Genomic DNA, 19,568 nt, shown 5'->3' on the forward strand with positions numbered 1-19,568 from the left:
CCGAATGGCATAGGCAAGACAGTATAGCAGCATAGTAGTGTAGTATAGCAGTATAGTATAGCAGTATAGTGTAGAGGTGTAGTATAGCAGTATAGCAGTATAGTATAGCAGTATAGTATAGCAGTATAGTATAGCAGTATAGTATAGCAGTATAGTATAGCAGTATAGTATAGCAGTATAGTATAGCAGTATAGCAGTATTGGGTTTGTGTCATGGGGGATGTCTTCATGGGCTAAACTCTGCCTGTTCTCAGAGTAGTACATTGGTAGTTGAAGATATTCCTCTAGTGGTGTGGGGGCTGTACCTTGGCAAAGTGGGTGGGGTTATATCCTTCCTGTTTGGCCCTGTCCAGGGCCTCCAGTATTTATGCTGCAATAGTTTGTGTCGGGGGGCTAGGGCCAGTCTGTTATATCTGGAGGGTGGGGTTATATCCTTCCTGTTTGGCACTGTCCAGGGCCTCCAGTATTTATGCTGCAATAGTTTGTGTCGGGCAGCTAGGGCCAGTCTGTTATATCTGGAGTACTTCTCCTGTCTTATCCGGTGTCCTGTGTGAATATAAGTATGCTCCCTCTTTTTCTCGCTCTCTTTCTCTCTTCTCTCGGAGGACCTGAGCCCTAGGACCATGCCTCAGGACTACCTGACATGATGACTCCTTGCTGTCCCCAGTCCACCTGGTCGTGCTACTGCTCTAGTTTCAACTGTTCTGCCTGCGGCTATGGAACCCTGACCTGTTTACTGGACGTGCTACCTTGTCTAGCAGGGTAGCAGTATAGCAGGGTAGTAGTATAGCATGGTAGTAGTATAGCAGTATAGCGGGGCAGTAGTATAGCAGTATAGTAGTATAGTAGTACAGCAGGGTAGCAGTATAGTAGTATAGCAGGGTAGTAGACTAGCAGGGTAGCAGTATAGCAGGGTAGTAGTATAGCAGTATAGTAGTATAGCAGTATAGCAGGGTAGTAGTATAGTAGTATAGTAGTATAGCAGTACAGTGGTATATCAGGGTGGTAGTATAGCAGTACAGCAGGGTAGTAGTATAGCAGTATAGCAGTATAGTAGTATAGCAGTATAGCAGGGTAGTAGTATAGAAGTATAGCAGTATAGCATTATAGTAGTATTGCAGGGTGGTAGTATAGTAGTATATCAGGGCAGTAGTATAGCAGGGTAGTAGTATAGCAGTATAGTAGTATAGCAGGTTAGTAGTATAGCAGTATAGCAGGGTAGTAGTATATCAGGGTAGTAGTATAGCAGGGTAGTAGTATAGCAGTATAGTAGTATAGCAGTATAGTAGTATAGCAGGGTAGTAGTATAGCAGTATAGCAGGGTAGTAGTATAGCAGGGTAGTAGTATAGCAGTATAGTAATATAGCAGTATAGTAGTATAGTAGTATAGCAGTATAGTAGTATCGCAGTATAGTAGTATAGTAGTATAGCAGGGTAGTAATATAGCAGTATAGTAGTATAGCAGTATAGTAGTATAGTAGTATAGCAGGGTAGTAGTATATCAGGGTAGTAGTAGAGCAGGGTAGTAGTATAGCAGTATAGTAGTATAGCAGTATAGTAGTATAGTAGTATAGCAGGGTAGTAGTATAGCAGTATAGCAGGGTAGTAGTATAGCAGTATAGCAGGGCAGTAGTATAGCAGTATAGCAGGGTAGTAGTATAGCAGTATAGCAGGGCAGTAGTATAGCAGTATAGCAGGGCAGTAGTATAGCAGTATAGCAGGGTAGTAGTATAGCAGTATAGCAGGGCAGTAGTATAGCAGTATAGCAGGGCAGTAGTATAGCAGTATAGCAGGGTAGTAGTATAGTAGTATAGTAGTATAGCAGTATAGTAGTATAGCAGTATAGTAGTATAGCAGGGTAGTAGTATAGCAGTATAGCAGGGTAGTAGTATAGCAGGGTAGTAGTAGAGCAGGGTAGTAGTATAGCAGTATAGTAATATAGCAGTATAGTAGTATAGTAGTATAGCAGTATAGTAGTATAGCAGTATAGCAGTATAGTAGTATAGCAGGGTAGTAATATAGCAGTATAGTAGTATGGCAGTATAGTAGTATAGTAGTATAGCAGGGTAGTAGTATATCAGGGTAGTAGTAGAGCAGGGTAGTAGTATAGCATTATAGTAGTATAGCAGTATAGTAGTATAGTAGTATAGCAGGGTAGTAGTATAGCAGTATAGCAGGGTAGTAGTATAGCAGTATAGCAGGGCAGTAGTATAGCAGTATAGCAGGGTAGTAGTATAGCAGTATAGCAGGGCAGTAGTATAGCAGTATAGCAGGGCAGTAGTATAGCAGTATAGCAGGGTAGTAGTATAGCAGTATAGCAGGGCAGTAGTATAGCAGTATAGCAGGGCAGTAGTATAGCAGTATAGCAGGGTAGTAGTATAGTAGTATAGCAGTATAGCAGGGCAGTAGTATAGCAGGGTAGTAGTATAGCAGGGTAGTAGTATAGCAGTATAGTAGTATAGCAGGGTAGTAGTATAGCAGTATGGTAGTATAGTAGGGTAGCAGTATAGCAGTATAGTAGTATAGCAGGGTAGCAGTATAGCAGGGTAGCAGTATAGCAGGGTTGTAGTATAGCAGTATAGCAGTATAGTCGTATAGCAGGGTAGTAGTATAGCAGTATAGCAATATAGCCTATGTAGATGCATACTGTAACAAAGTAGGGTCTTAACAAGTACAGTGCCTTGCGAAAGTATTCGGCCCCCTTGAACTTTGCGACCTTTTGCCACATTTCAGGCTTCAAACATAAAGATATAAAACTGTATTTTTTTGTGAAGAATCAACAACAAGTGGGACACAATCATGAAGTGGAACGACATTTATTGGATATTTCTAACTTTTTTAACAAATCAAAAACTGAAAAATTGGGTGTGCAAAATTATTCAGCCCCTTTACTTTCAGTGCAGCAAACTCTCTCCAGAAGTTCAGTGAGGATCTCTGAATGATCCAATGTTGACCTAAATGACTAATGAGGATAAATACAATCCACCTGTGTGTAATCAAGTCTCCGTATAAATGCCCCTGCACTGTGATAGTCTCAGAGGTCCGTTAAAAGCGCAGAGAGCATCATGAAGAACAAGGAACACACCAGGCAGGTCCGAGATACTGTTGTGAAGAAGTTTAAAGCCGGATTTGGATACAAAAAGATTTCCCAAGCTTTAAACATCCCAAGGAGCACTGTGCAAGCGATAATATTGAAATGGAAGGAGTATCAGACCACTGCAAATCTACCAAGACCTGGCTGTCCCTCTAAACTTTCAGCTCATACAAGGAGAATACTGATCAGAGATGCAGCCAAGAGGCCCATGATCACTCTGGATGAACTGCAGAGATCTACAGCTGAGGTGGGAGACTCTGTCCATAGGACAACAATCAGTCGTATATTGCACAAATCTGGCCTTTATGGAAGAGTGGCAAGAAGAAAGCCATTTCTTAAAGATATCCATAAAAAGTGTTGTTTAAAGTTTGCCACAAGCCACCTGGGAAACACACCAAACATGTGGAAGAAGGTGCTCTGGTCAGATGAAACCAAAATGGAACTTTTTGGCAACAATGCAAAACGTTATGTTTGGCGTAAAAGCAACACAGCTGAATACACCATCCCCACTGTCAAACATGGTGGTGGCAGCATCATGGTTTGGGCCTGCTTTTCTTCAGCAGGGACAGGGAAGATGGTTAAAATTGATGGGAAGATGGATGGAGCCAAATACAGGACCATTCTGGAAGAAAACTTGATGGAGTCTGCAAAAGACCTGAGACTGGGACGGAGATTTGTCTTCCAACAAGACAATGATCCAAAACATAAAGCAAAATCTACAATGGAATGGTTCAAAAATAAACATATCCAGGTGTTAGAATGGCCAAGTCAAAGTCCAGACCTGAATCCAATCGAGAATCTGTGGAAAGAACTGAAAACTGCTGTTCACAAATGCTCTCCATCCAACCTCACTGAGCTCGAGCTGTTTTGCAAGGAGGAATGGGAAAAAATGTCAGTCTCTCGATGTGCAAAACTGATAGAGACATACCCCAAGCGACTTACAGCTGTAATCGCAGCAAAAGGTGGCGCTACAAAGTATTAACTTAAGGGGGCTGAATAATTTTGCACGCCCAATTTTTCAGTTTTTGATTTGTTAAAAAAGTTTGAAATATCCAATAAATGTTGTTCCACTTCATGATTGTGTCCCACTTGTTGTTGATTCTTCACAACAAAAAAAAACAGTTTTATATCTTTATGTTTGAGGCCTGAAATGTGGCAAAAGGTCGCAAAGTTCAAGGGGGCCGAATACTTTCGCAAGGCACTGTAATTCAGAAACAGAACCCTCAACACACTAGACAACATTACTGCCCACTTGTCTGTGAAGACTCTGTGATCTGTCCATGCCTCTGTAGAAGCCAGCTATACTGTATTCCTAGGTAAGACTAAATGTATTTATAAAGCCCTTTTTACATCAGCAGATGTCACAAAGTGCTGTACAGAAACCCAGCCTAAAACCCAAACAGCAAGCAATGCAGGTGTAGAAGCACTTTGGCTAGGAAAAACTCCCTAGAAAGGCAGGAACCTAGGAAGAAACCTAGAGAGGAACCAGGCTATGAGGGGTGGCCAGTCCTGTTCTGGCTGTGCCGGGTGGAGATTATAAGAGACCTGGCCATTAAGGCCAGATTGTTGAGGGTGCAACAGGTCAGTATGTCAGTAGTAAATGTCAGTTGGCTTTTCATAGCCGAGCATTCAGAGGTCAAGACAGCAGGTGTGTGTGTGTGTGTGTGTGTGTGTGTGTGTGTGTGTGAGAGAGAAAGTCCAGGACAAGGTAGCACATCCGGTGAACAGGTCAGGGTTCCACCCAGACCAGGTGGACCGGGTACAGCCAGGAGTCATCAGGCCAGGTAGTCCTGCGGCATCGTCCTGGGCTCAGGTCCTCCAGGAGTGGAGGGAGAGAGAGAATTAGAGAGAGCATAGTTAAATTCACACAGGACACCAGATAAGACAGGAGAATTATACCAGATATAACAGACTGACCCTATCCTCCCGGCACATAGACTATTGCAGCATAGATACTGGAGGCTGCAACAGTGGGGGTCGGGGGTCGGGGGACACTGTGGCCCTGTCCGACGATACCCCCGGATAGGGCTAACCAGGCAGGATATAACCCCACCCGCCTTGTCAAAGCACAGTCCCCACACCCCTAGAGGGATATCAACAGACTCTGAGACTAGGCTGAGTATAGCCCCCACACACCCCTAGAGGGATATCAACAGACCACTAACTTACTACCCTGAGACAAGGCTGAGTATAGCCCCCACACACCCCTAGAGGTATATCAACAGACCACTAACTTACTACCCTGAGACAAGGCTGAGTATAGCCCTCGAAGATCTCCTCCACCGCACAAGCCCGAGGGGGTGCAAAACCGGACAGGAAGATCCCGTCAGTGACTCAACCCACTCAAGTGACTCATCCCTCCTAGGGACGGCATGGAAGAGCACCAGTAAGCCAGTGACTCAGCCCCCGTAATAGGGTCAGAGGCAGAGAATCCCAGTGGAGAGAGGGGAGCTGGCCATGCAGAGACAGCAAGGGTGGTTCATCACTCCAGTGCCTTGCCGTTCACCTTCGCACCCCTGGGCCAGACTACACTCAATCATAGGACCTACTGAAGAGATGAGTCTTCAATAAAGACCATTCCATAAAAATGGAGTTCTATAGCAGAAAGCCCTGCCTCCTACTGTTTACTTAGAAATTCTAGGGACAATAAGGAGACCTGCGTCTTGTGATTGTAGCGTATGTGTAGGTATGTACGACAGGACCAAATCGGAGAGATAAGTAGGAGCAAGTCAATTTGAATGTGTTGTAGGTTAGAAGTAAAACCTTGAAATCAGCCCTAGCCTTAACAGGAAGCCAGTGTAGAGAGAGGATAGCAATGGAGTAATATGATCACATGTTTGGGTTCTAGTCAAGATAGTAGATGGTCTGACCATGCCTCTGTAGACCTCTGGTTTCTCTCTGTCAGAAAGGAAAGGCAGTCTGGGTCTCTGAGGTAACGTCCACCCAGGAGACATCCTGAAAAATGAACAGTGGAAAACTGTGGTAATGGCTAGCAGCTAGTAATGAGGAAACCTGATTCCCCCCCCTGCTGCCAGGCCAAGAGGGTAACAGCCCTTACTGAAGAACCTCCAGCTGACCCCGTCGGGAACCCAGATGGGGTAAATAAAGAGGGAGAAAGAAGAAAGAAACAGGGTAGGAATGATGGATTGTTTAGAAGGATAAAAATGAGAAAATCATTTTTCGACACCCAGCACAAACGTCAACATAACAGGAGATGATGGCTAGATAGACCTCTCTCTTTATACTGCATGAATCTTTCCGGGGCAGTGATGCACTTCTCCTGAATAATAGAACGTACGTGTCGAGGTATTGACGACGTTCCATTCAGAGGGACATAACCTAACCTAAAGGAGCCAACCCAGGCAGTGGAAATGAGGAGTGACTAAGCCTTCTGTTAGAAGCCAGGCCCGGACCGGGGGGGGTTGGACAGAGGGGGAGGTGTGATGGTGAATTATTAACTCACCGTCAGCTATCTACTGATTGAGTTACATGGAGCCGTTTGGTACGTTGACCAGACGACGCACAATATCTGATCGTGTTGCATCTGGCATGCTATATGCAGCACCGTCGTCCCTGCACACTGATCAACTAAAGTTAGTCAGATTTAGAATGGAAGGAAGTGGAATGCTTATTCCGGGCTAGACCCACCTAACCCTTCTTTACAATATTCCTATCCTGTACTTTACACCCTTATGACAATGGGTCAAATTGAATTGAATGCATCATCTCTTTGTCCGGTAGTTTCCACATTCATCTTGAATCCTGTCTTTTCCTAAATCTTTAGTCACAAAGAGTCCAGTATTTGATCTGCCATGTTGTTGTTACAGAAGTCAAATGACCAATTTCCCCCCCCCACTGAAGATAATTGATTAGAGTAAAGCTCATTGATCACAGAAGAGTCTAAATAAACATATTTACTACAGCTATGGAGAGCACCAGGAAAGTAAACTAAGTTGTGCATTAAAATGCATTATTTTATTTTACCTTTATTTAACTAGGCAAGTCAGGTAAGAACTAATTCTTATTTTCAATGATGGCCTAGGAACAGTGGGTTAACTGCCTGTTCAGGGGTAGAACGACAGATTTGTACCTTGTCAGCTGGGGGATTTGAACTTGCAATTTTTTTTGGCTACTAGTCCAATGCTCTAACCACTAGGCTACCCTGCCGCCCCCATTATATGCAGCTAACAAGGTGTTATACATGTGGTTATAATGCTTGATGATACTAAGTGTTATGGGAAACTCCTGTTGCAGCCTCACGGTTAAATACAAACACTCAACTTCTGACCAGCGACACCTCTCCTAGTCCTTCCTTCCTCTCCCAAACTCAAACACAAGGAAAGGCTTGAAGGTCCCCAGCTATCCCAAGATCCTCTCCCACTCTGCTGCTGTGGCCCCCAGCTATCCCATGATCCTCTCCCACTCTGCTGCTGTGGCCCCCAGCTATCCCATGATCCTCTCCCACTCTGCTGCTGTGGCCCCCGCTATCCCATGATCCTCTCCCAATCTGCTGCTGTGGCCCCCAGCTATCCCATGATCCCATCCCACCCCGTTGCTGTGGCCCCCAGCTATCCCATAATCCTCTCCCACTCTGCTGCTGTGGTCCCCAGCTATCCCATGATCCTATCCACTCTGCTGCTGTGGCCCCCAGCTATCCCATGATCCTCTCCCAATCTGCTGCTGTGATGCAGGCAGAATGGTATATTCATCAGAGAAATGGGGGAAATCCATTTATTTGCTTGTTTACATTGTAATATAATACACTGTGATTGGCTTGTAGCTAGGTCTACTGTAAACCGTTTAACCTGATGTACAATATACTGGATGGAGTTTAATATGATGTACACTACACTGGATGGAGTTTAATATGATGTACACTACACTGGATGGAGTTTAATATGATGTACACTACACTGGATGGAGTTTAATATGATGTACACTACACTGGATGGAGTTTAATATGATGTACACTACACTGGATGGAGTTTAATATGATCTACACTACACTGGATGGAGTTTAATATGATGTACACTATAATGGAAACAGGGTGCATTAAGATGGTTGTAATCTTACGTAATATCTCCAAGGAAACACTTCATATAGTTTATTATTAATTCAACTAATATATCTCATATTGTAAATTTATTAATTTAGGTAGGTTCTGGTATATTCCGTTGGTTCCATGTGGTCACACGGATATTACAGCAATATAATATATTGAGCTTCCTCAACTTCAAGTGTTGTTGTCGTCGTTATGGTGGTGTACTGTCTTCTCACCTGCTTTTATAAACGGACTGATCTATGGGCAACGTTCAACATAACAACGTGTCAACATCAAATCCTTCTGGAAGAGAGACAGTAACAGCTTCTGTGTCAGATCTCTTGTTTTTGTTTCTTCCAAAAAAAATGCATCGTTCTAAACTTAATTGATACCAAAGACAGTTCTAGCTCCAGAGAACGCCGTTTCAGAGAAGAGGAGTCGGTCCTCGTTCCACCCATGTTATTCATAGCTAAGCCAGTCCTATGTGACTACACAGTAATAACTGTAGTGGCAACAAAGTCGTTACCTAGTCATTTCTACGTTGTTACCGTGGTAACGGGGTTTATCGGCATAGGTTATTACCTAATTGCATTCCTCAACTAATTGTTGTCTCTTACTTATTGTTTCAGATGAGGATAGTGTGTAAGGACGTGACTGCCGAGACCCTTTACGACGTCCTTCATGACACCAGCTACCGGAAGAAATGGGACAGCAACATGATCGACACCCACGACATCGGCAGGCTCACTGTCAACGCAGACGTAGGATATTACTCCTGTGAGTTAGTGTCAGATGTAGGATATTACTCCTGTGAGTTAGTGTCAGACGTAGGATATTACTCCTGTGAGTTAGTGTCAGATGTAGGATATTACTCCTGTGAGTTAGTGTCAGATGTAGGATATTACTCCTGTGAGGTAGTGTCAGACGTAGGATATTACTCCTGTGAGTTAGTGTCAGACGTAGGATATTACTCCTGTGAGTTAGTGTCAGATGTAGGATATTACTCCTGTGAGTTAGTGTCAGACGTAGGATATTACTCCTGTGAGTTAGTGTCAGATGTAGGATATTACTCCTGTGAGTTAGTGTCAGACGTAGGATATTACTCCTGTGAGTTAGTGTCAGACGTAGGATATTACTCCTGTGAGTTAGTGTCAGACGTAGGATATTACTCCTGTGAGTTAGTGTCAGACGTAGGATATTACTCCTGTGAGTTAGTGTCAGATGTAGGATATTACTCCTGTGAGTTAGTGACAGATGTAGGATAATACTCCTGTGAGTTAGTGACAGATAAAGGATATTACTCCTGTGAGTTAGTGTCAGATGTAGGATATTACTCCTGTGAGTTAGTGTCAGACGTAGGATATTACTCCTGTGAGTTAGTGTCAGATGTAGGATATTACTCCTGTGAGTTAGTGTCAGATGTAGGATATTACTCCTGTGAGTTAGTGTCAGACGTAGGATATTACTCCTGTGAGTTAGTGTCAGATGTAGGATATTACTCCTGTGAGTTAGTGTCAGACGTAGGATATTACTCCTGTGAGTTAGTGTCAGATGTAGGATATTACTCCTGTGAGTTAGTGTCAGACGTAGGATAATACTCCTGTGAGTTAGTGTCAGATGTAGGATAATACTCCTGTGAGTTAGTGTCAGATGTAGGATAATACTCCTGTGAGTTAGTGTCAGATGTAGGATATTACTCCTGTGAGTTAGTGTCAGATGTAGGATAATACTCCTGTGAGTTAGTGTCAGAAATAGGATATTACTCCTGTGAGTTAGTGTCAGATGTAGGATATTACTCCTGTGAGTTAGTGTCAGAAATAGGATATTACTCCTGTGAGTTAGTGTCAGATGGGGGATATTACTCCTGTGAGTTAGTGTCAGACGTAGGATATTACTCCTGTGAGTTAGTGTCAGAAATAGGATATTACTCCTGTGAGTTAGTGTCAGAAATAGGATATTACTCCTGTGAGTTAGTGTCAGATGGGGGATATTACTCCTGAAATAGGATATTACACTGTGAGTTAGTGACAGATAAAGGATATTACTCCTGTGAGTTAGTGTCAGACGTAGGATATTACTCCTGTGAGTTAGTGTCAGAAATAGGATATTACTCCTGTGAGTTAGTGTCAGAAATAGGATATTACTCCTGTGAGTTAGTGTCAGAAATAGGATATTACTCCTGTGAGTTAGTGTCAGAAATAGGATATTACTCCTGTGAGTTAGTGTCAGATGGGGGATATTACTCCTGTGAGTTAGTGTCAGACGTAGGATATTACTCCTGTGAGTTAGTGTCAGAAATAGGATATTACTCCTGTGAGTTAGTGTCAGAAATAGGATATTACTCCTGTGAGTTAGTGTCAGATGGGGGATATTACTCCTGAAATAGGATATTACACTGTGAGTTAGTGACAGATAAAGGATATTACTCCTGTGAGTTAGTGTCAGACGTAGGATATTACTCCTGTGAGTTAGTGTCAGATGTAGGATATTACTCATGTGAGTTAGTGACAGAAATAGGATATTACTCCTGAAATAGGATATTACACTGTGAGTTAGTGTCAGATGTAGGATATTACTCCTGTGAGTTAGTGTCACATTGTTTACTGATGATAAGCCTCCTGCTATTGAATCAATATTCATGAGGCAGAGTGAGTCAATGTGCCGGTCAGTGTGAGTCAAGGTGAGTCAATGTGCCGGTCAGTGTGAGTCAAGGTGAGTCAATGTGCCGGTCAGTGTGAGTCAATATGCCAGTCAGTGTGAGTCAAGGTGAGTCAATGTACCGGTCAGTTTGAGTCCATGTGCCGGTCAGTGTGAGTCAAGGTGAGTCAATGTGCCGGTCAGTGTGAGTCAATGTGCCTGTCAGTGTGAGTCAAGGTGAGTCAATGAGCCAGTCAGCCTGAGTAAATTTGCCAGTCAGTGTGAGTCAAGGTGATTCAATGTGCCGGTCAGTGTGAGTCAAGGTGAGTCCATGTGCCAGTCAGCCTGAGTCAATATGCCAGTCAGTGTGAGTCAGTTTGCAAGCTTTCGGTTACTAGTCCATTGCTCTAACCACTAGGCTACCCTGCCGCCCCAAAATGTGCCGGTATGATTCAACAGAGGTAGCAGACTAAAGAATGTTACTCAACGTAAAAGGTGTTTCTATGACTAGGCCCTACTGTTACCACATGTTGCAGAAGAAAGGTACAGCAACCACACAATTTAATCGGGCATAGAAATAGACTGAATAGACTGGGTTGTGAGGCAGTTCATCACTGAGAATCACTGACAATGGAACACTACAGTATGTGGACATTTGGACTCATTGAAACATCTTCCGCTGAAGTCATGTTGTCGTTGTGTTTTGTAGGGAAGTGCCCGAGCCCCCTGAAGAACAGGGACTTTGTTACCATGAGATCGTGGCTTCCCCTGGGCAACGACTACCTGATCATCAACTACTCTGTCAAACACCCGGTATGTACCTTTATCTACACACAATTTTGGATGGCTCGGAAATACAGCACAATGAAAAAGACAACCAGCACTCACAAAAGTATTTAAAAGAACAGTATTTATTTTACCAGCTGTCACAATGGACGAGTGGCCGGTCGTCGTTTTCACACAAGTAGGATTACTTTTGTGCTACAGCACCCGAAGATGAATTTACTTCTCTGAAGTTGAGCATGTCTTCTAGTGAATGTTGTACAATAGACAGATGCTATTAGTGCTGTTTGGCAGACTCAGTAAGAAAGTCCTGCCAGAGGCCCTGTCTACTGTTGAAGTGGGGTCAACATCTCTTCATGCCTCTGTTGTGAAGTCTGGGTTGTTTAACAACAACAACAAAAAACTCTAAACACAATATTATTTACCTTTATTTAACTAGGCAAGATCAGTTAAGAACAACTTCTTATTTTCAATGACGGCCTAGGAACAGTGGGTTAACTGCCTGTTCAGGGGCAGAACGACAGATTTGTACCTTGTCAGCTCAGGGGTTTGAACTTGCAACCTTCCGGTTACTAGTCCAACGCTCTAACCACTAGGCTACCCTGCCGCCCCATATATGAACAGCTGACTGGTTATTTTTTTAATGGTAATTCTTTAATGAATAATACTTTGATTTGATTGGTCTTATTTCAGCAATATCCGCCCAAAAAGGACTATGTGAGAGCGGTGTCTCTGCTGACAGGATACCTGATTCAGTCCAACGGAGAAAACTCCTCCACTCTCTATTACCTGACGCAGGTCGATCCCAAAGGTAAAACCTTTTTTTAACTGGTTATATACAGTACGGTACGTTTTAAATGATTAACATGACATGTTTTTTGGTGTTGACGGTACAGCTCTATGCTGGTCCACACCAGTTCTGGATACAGTGCATCGCTGTCATAGGGCGCTATGAGAAGACTGCTCTGTCTGTTTGTGTACGTAACACCTGTTAGCTGAAAGACCCCTAGCTTCACTCCACACTGAGAGAGTCCTGTTGAAACACCTCTGTGTACACAGACACAGCTCTTAGGGAGGAATCGGGCGAAGATCAAACGCAACAAGATTACGCTTCATCAGTAACTTTTTGAAACCTATTAGGTGGATGATACGACCTGTGGCATATCCTTCCTATCCAAGATATTTAAGGTGCTTTTAACGGCCGTGTTTTAAAGAAGGCCATTACTGACAGAGAGTTTAACCATTCAAATGCTGACATTGCATCTGATTAAAGTGTGGAGAGACCGTTTCTCTATAGTATACAGTGTGTCTTCTCTTGCACCTTTTGTAAACCCAATGGCAGTGTGCAGCAGATCACCACATTGTCGACAACTACTCTGTGTGCCACGTTGTCATTTAACAACAGTCTAGCCTCATTTCTGTCCTTGAGTGTGAAGAGAGTGTGTGTGTGTGTGTGTGTGTGTGTGTGTGTGTTGCAAACCTCCAATTCATGACATGGAAAACAGCTGGCACACCATCGTCACACTTCTGTTATGTATACTGTCCTTACTGTAAATCAGGGGTCATGCATGAACTATTTCTACTTTATACTGTCCTTACTGTAAACCAGAGGTCCTGCATTAACTATATCTACTGTATACTGTCCTTACTGTAAACCACGGGTCCTGCATGAACTATATCTACTGTATACTGTCCTTACTGTAAACCAGGGGTCATGCATGAACTATTTCTACTTTATACTGTCCTTATTCTAAACCAGGGGTCCTGCATTAATTATATCTACTGTATACTGTCCTTACTGTAAACCAGGGGTCCTGCATGAACTATATCTACTGTATACTGTCCTTACTGTAAACCAGAGGTCCTGCATGAACTATATCTACTGTATACTGTCCTTACTGTAAACCAGGGGTCCTGCATGAACTATATCTACTGTATACTGTCCTTATTCTAAACCAGGGGTCCTGCATTAATTATATCTACTGTATACTGTCCTTACTGTAAACCAGAGGTCCTGCATGAACTGTATCTACTGTATGCTGTCCTTACTGTAAACCAGGGGTCCTGCATGAACTATATCTACTGTATGCTGTCCTTACTGTAAACCAGAGGTATTGTATAAACTATATCTACTGTATACTGTCCTTACTGTAAACCAGATGTCATGCAGGAACTATATCAACACTTCTGTTCTGTATACTGTAAACCAGGGGTCCTGCAGGAACTATAGCAACACTTCTGTTCTGTATACTGTCCTTACTGTAAACCAGGTGTCATGCAGAAACTATGTTGTAAACCAGAGGTCGCACAGGAATAGCAACACTTCTGTTCTGTATACTGTAAACCAGGGGTCCTGCAGGAACTATATCAACAGGAAGCAAGCAGTGTGTTTTATTAAAGAGAGAAAAACACCTTTTTTCACAGGTCTGTCTAATAGAAATAGTTTTGTATTGGTGTTAAACTTTCATCAAGGTTCTCACAAGGCACTGAAATTCAAGTACTGGAGTCAAGTCCTGTAATAAGACATTTTCTCAAGTTGGTACTTTAAAAGTATTTGAATTAAAATGAGAGGAGAACAGATAATGATCAAAATATGTTTATGAAAAATATTATTTAAAAAAAAATATTGGTCTTGCGAATTCATTTCCAGGTAGACAACTAGAGTTGTATTTCCTCACGTTTGGCGCTGTGGTTGCCAGGAGAGCTTGCTCATTCCACACACACTGCCACTCAGCCAAGCAGGTACAGAACAGACTGGTTAGGGGACGTCAAACGTCACATTGATAACTAAAATCCCGGGAAAATCTAGATTCCTTTTATGTTTATGGAATATTTCAGGGATTTTTTTACATTTCAATTCATGAAAACATGACCCCGAGGAAGCCACAGTGATGCCGAAATGTTGGTAAAAACCCATTAAATTGCTGGGAGTTTATACATGGAGTGTGAGACTTTCTTTATTTTGGTAGTTTGTAGTTTATTCGCCGAAAACATGGGACCAACATGTTGCGTTTTATATTTTTGTTCAGTATAGTTTACCCAGCATTTTTTTACCACTACATCACTGGACCCAACCAACCCACACCGTATATGTTGCAAAGAAATGCGTCAGACTTTGACATTGCGAGCACTGGTGAATCGGCCCTGAAGAGCCACGTGATGGGGGGAAGACACGACGCTCAGTCCTGCTAGCGCCAGTTCTACTTGTTCTCTGCAACAGCCTCCAGAGCTGTTTTGCCAATCGCCTCGTTGACAGGTCGCCCGCGATATTCCGCTTTATCAAGCGGCAACCGTGCTCCTGCCGTTCTGGTGGCCGTTCATGTGCTGTTTTCCTCACACAGCCCACCTGCCCTTCTCCCGCCGGAAACACACAGTGGCCAGTCGGAAGTTAGGACGCTTTTTTCGTAGCTAGTAGATTCCCTCATTGCCCAATAAAAACACAGTCATTCAGCTGGAATTGTGTAGTAATGTGAATAGGAAATGTTGGTTCACCAGTAGACATGTCCCAAAACTCTGCTCATCACTACTCAAATTACAACATCATCAGCACTGACTTACCACTTATGTAGTAAATAAGTAGTAAAACAACGTATTATTGAGTAGGACTTGTAAGGTAGTGATGAATACTAGGTGTTTTTTTGTGTTTTTGTATGTTTTTATTTTCATGAGGTTTTTGCGATATACTGCCATCGGGTGGCAACTAGAAACAATTGAATTATAAGAACAATTCACAAATGGATAGTCCTTGAAAATATGTATTAGTGCTTGAAAAAGTACTTGAAAGTCCTTGAATTTGACTTGCCACTGTCTGGACAGAAGCCTGTTTCATGTTTTTGGTTTTGGACTGCAGGTTCCCTTCCCAAGTGGGTGGTGAATAGAGCTTCTCAGTTCGTAGCACCAAAGGTAATATTATCATTTTAATATTATTATTATTATTATTATCAATCTGTCTTGGTAATGTGCTATCTTGAAACCCGAGAAGAAGAGAGAGTGTGCTATATTATTTGATACCTCTGTCTCCATCTAGTGGTTTCAGGAAGTTCGTGCACTTCATGCACTTCCCAAAGATGTTTTGACTTGTTTTGATTCCAAAATCACTATCAAGAATACCATGAAAGATAATACCATGGTGTTAAGTGTTTATTACACATTTATAAACTATTTATAAACTAATTATTATTTTGTTTATTGCCTACTTATAAAACCCTTCAGAACTTGGCTGCAAGACGTCAGGTAGCCTAGTGGTTAGAGCATTGGGCCAGTAACCAGCAGGTAGCCTAGTGGTTAGAGCATTGGGCCAGTAACCAGCAGGTAGCCTAGTGGTTAGAGCATTGGGCCAGTAACCAGCAGGTAGCCTAGTGGTTAGAGCATTGGGCCAGTAACCAGCAGGTAGCCTAGTGGTTAGAGCATTGGGCCAGTAACCAGCAGGTAGCCTAGTGGTTAGAGCATTTGGCCAGTAACCAGCAGGTAGCCTAGTGGTTAGAGCATTTGGCCAGTAACCAGCAGGTAGCCTAGTGGTTAGAGCATTGGACCAGTAACCAGCAGGTAGCCTAGTGGTTAGAGCATTGGGCCAGTAACCAGCAGGTAGCCTAGTGGTTAGAGCATTGGGCCAGTAACCAGCAGGTAGCCTAGTGGTTAGAGCATTTGGCCAGTAACCAGCAGGTAGCCTAGTGGTTAGAGCGTTTGGCCAGTAACCAGCAGGTAGCCTAGTGGTTAGAGCGTTGGACCAGTAACCAGCAGGTAGCCTAGTGGTTAGAGCATTGGGCCAGTAACCAGCAGGTAGCCTAGTGGTTAGAGCATTTGGCCAGTAACCAGCAGGTAGCCTAGTGGTTAGAGCATTTGGCCAGTAACCAGCAGGTAGCCTAGTGGTTAGAGTGTTGGACCAGTAACCAGCAGGCAGCCTAGTGGTTAGAGTGTTGGGCCAGTAACCAGCAGGTAGCCTAGTGGTTAGAGCATTTGGCCAGTAACCAGCAGGTAGCCTAGTGGTTAGAGCGTTTGGCCAGTAACCAGCAGGTAGCCTAGTGGTTAGAGCGTTGGACCAGTAACCAGCAGGTAGCCTAGTGGTTAGAGCATTTGGCCAGTAACCAGCAGGTAGCCTAGTGGTTAGAGCATTTGGCCAGTAACCAGCAGGTAGCCTAGTGGTTAGAGTGTTGGACCAGTAACCAGCAGGCAGCCTAGTGGTTAGAGAGTTGGGCCAGTAACCAGCAGGTAGCCTAGTGGTTAGAGCGTTTGGCCAGTAACCAGCAGGTAGCCTAGTGGTTAGAGCGTTGGACCAGTAACCAGCAGGTAGCCTAGTGGTTAGAGTGTTTGGCCAGTAAGCGAAAGGTTTCTAGATCGAATCCCTGAGTTGACAAGGTAAACATCTGTCCTCTTGCCCCTGAACAAGGCAGTTAACCCACTGTTCCCTGGTATGCTGTCATTGTAAATAAGAATTTGTTCTTTATTTAACTAGGCAAGTCAGTTAAGGTTAAATTTAAAAAAGACTTATCTGAGAGGCTCTTAACTAACACATTAATTTAGAATCTGAATATTTGTGCTCCTTCCCCCTAGGCCATGAAGAAGATCTACAAGGCCTGTCAGAAGTATCCAGAGTGGAAGAGGAAGCACAACCCTAACCTGAAGCCCTGGATTTATCCCGAGCAGAACACCTTACCATGTATCAACGTGTCTGACCTTGTACTACAGAGAGCCGACTCACTGGAGAACATTGATGAGAGCCGCCTGACGGAGGAGAAACAAGCACAACGTCACAGCGATGACGAAGAGACCTAGGCTAACTCTGAGTGAAGACACTGTTTGTATATAATTGTGTGGCTGTGTTTTCAAAATGGCACCCTATTCCCTAGAAAATAATGGTCAAAAATAAATAAATAAATAAAAAATAGAAGTGTATTACATTTGTGCAGGGCCCATAAGACTCTGGTCAAAAGTAGTGAACTATATAGGAAATAGGGTGCGATTTGGGACACACTCTCTGTGTTGGGTTTGGTGTGTGCGTGTGTTTCCGTGTGAGTGTGTGTGTGTGTGTGTGTGTGTGTGTGTGTACAAATATGTAAATGTACATGTATGATTTACTATAATTTGGATCTGCAACTTTTGTCTTGTTGCATTTAGTTGGTAATTGATCTATAACTTATTGAATCAGAGGGGTTTAACAGGGTATTTTCATATAGGAAAACAATAGACAATGTATGCACGGTGCTATCCTTCCATTAAATGGTAAAATATCGAATTTATGATAATACTGTAAAAATGTGTCTATTTCAAAACGAATTTAAAGACAATATTTAAATATTTCAAGACCCTAACATGTTTTTTAGTTTTTTTCATATTCATGTTTGATTCGACTTCAGCTTTCATTTGAAGTGTTATACCATAGCCATTGCCAATAGAGAAAATAGCCTATCATGCAGCCTACTTACTACAGTATATTTCCTGGTATCTAGTGCCTCCCAGTGGCAGTAATAGGTCATAACATTTCCTCATCGCCCAGTGTTTGGAAGCCGTGAGCGTTTAGAACAGTGTTTCACGAACTTGGTGCACGTTTTGTTTTTTGCCCCTAGCACTACACAGCTGATTCAAATAATCAACTAATCATCAAGCATGGATCATTTGATTCACCTGTGTAGTGCAAGGGCAAAAACAAAAACGTGCAACGAGTTTCGGGAAAATGCTGGGTTAGAACAATGGAATGTTGTCAGTTTGTTAGGAAGTGAATTAGCATAATGCACCAAGACAAGTGTGCTTTTGTACAGTGAATGGCCCACTGAGACTCCTAATGACAGTCACAGGGGAGGAGAGATGGCAGCATAACAACGCCCGAGGGAATAAAAAAAAACTCCTGTCTGACCCTTAAAAGGAATCATTATAATCTGTTATAGCTTGTTATAACCATAGAGGTCATGAAACGTGTTTAGCTGTTAAAAGGTCATTACCTCAGTTATACGTTGGTCTTGACTGAATTTCAAACATTTTGTCTTTCTGCATAAAGTTATTATTAGGGATGCAGTTTTACTTCAATTCTAACGGTCTTTTGGTAGGATTTTCAGACATGTTTCCATAGCAACGCACACGTTAAATAAAGAGAAGTTGACTCCTGATTTTAAGACCTTCGCGGCTGCTGCTCTTGATTCCTAATCATAATTTCCAAGTACAAGTTCCCATTTTAACTGCAATGTTTGTTTTTCTCCGTCGATAAGGAACGTTTATGTGTGACTGTATCCTTTTTTCAGACTTAAAAATGCAGCTGGGGGCCAATCCTCAGAATCTGTATTGTCTCAGGCACTTCCTGTTTCCCCAAGGCTACTTCCTGTCCCATTTCCTGTCCGCATCAGTCAGATTGTTTTTGAGGGACAGGAAACTCCACTGTTGTCTAGATTTCTCACACAACACAAAAGCTTCTCTTTGATTGTAGAACTCAAAGTTCATTGCTTTGTCTCGTATTAAAATGTCTTTCATTTTGAGTGATTTTTGAGAATTAAAGCGTGTGATGTTAGTTACACTCATGATCTAAGATCATCCATTTATTATCCATAATCTGAGCTGCCTTTGATTTTTGAATAACAATGTGTGTGATTCATGATAGCCTTGGAACTTGAACTAATGTGAAAAATGTGTAATATACGTGTGTGTGTCAGGCAGAGGGGTGGGGGGGGGGGCACACCAGGACCACATCTTGAATATCCAATTTTTTTTGTAGCTATTTATAATGTTGATCTCTCATCAGGTTGTTTGGGTCTATTGTATCAGTAGTCCTATTGAAGCCCACATCACCTGGTCTATTGTATCAGTAGTCCTATTGAAGCCCACATCACCTGGTCTATTGTATCAGTAGTCCTATTGAAGCCCACATCACCTGGTCTATTGTATCAGTAGTCCTATTGAAGCCCACATCACATGGTCTATTGTATCAGGAGTCCTATTGAAGCCCACATCACATGGTCTATTGTATCAGTAGTCCTATTGAACCCCACATCACATGGTCCATTGTATCAGGAGTCCTATTGAAGCCCA

At 42.8% G+C, this 19,568-nt stretch overlaps 1 protein-coding gene across 1 annotated transcript in view; it reads left to right on the forward strand.

Annotated features, from left to right (window-relative positions):
• Positions 1-19,044, forward strand: part of stard15 (StAR-related lipid transfer (START) domain containing 15) — a 23,040-nt gene extending 3,996 nt beyond the window's left edge. The window contains exons 2-6 of the mRNA XM_021583241.2: positions 8,765-8,912; positions 11,482-11,585; positions 12,249-12,366; positions 15,406-15,458; positions 17,106-19,044. Coding sequence (XP_021438916.1) covers positions 8,765-8,912; positions 11,482-11,585; positions 12,249-12,366; positions 15,406-15,458; positions 17,106-17,327 — 645 coding nt within the window. The 3' untranslated portion in view covers positions 17,328-19,044. The remainder of the gene's footprint in view (positions 1-8,764; positions 8,913-11,481; positions 11,586-12,248; positions 12,367-15,405; positions 15,459-17,105) is intronic.
• The last annotated feature ends 524 nt before the right edge of the window (positions 19,045-19,568 follow it).

Source organism: Oncorhynchus mykiss, chromosome 31, assembly GCF_013265735.2.
Source record: "Oncorhynchus mykiss isolate Arlee chromosome 31, USDA_OmykA_1.1, whole genome shotgun sequence".
In the NCBI taxonomy this organism is placed as follows: Eukaryota; Metazoa; Chordata; class Actinopteri; order Salmoniformes; family Salmonidae; genus Oncorhynchus; species Oncorhynchus mykiss.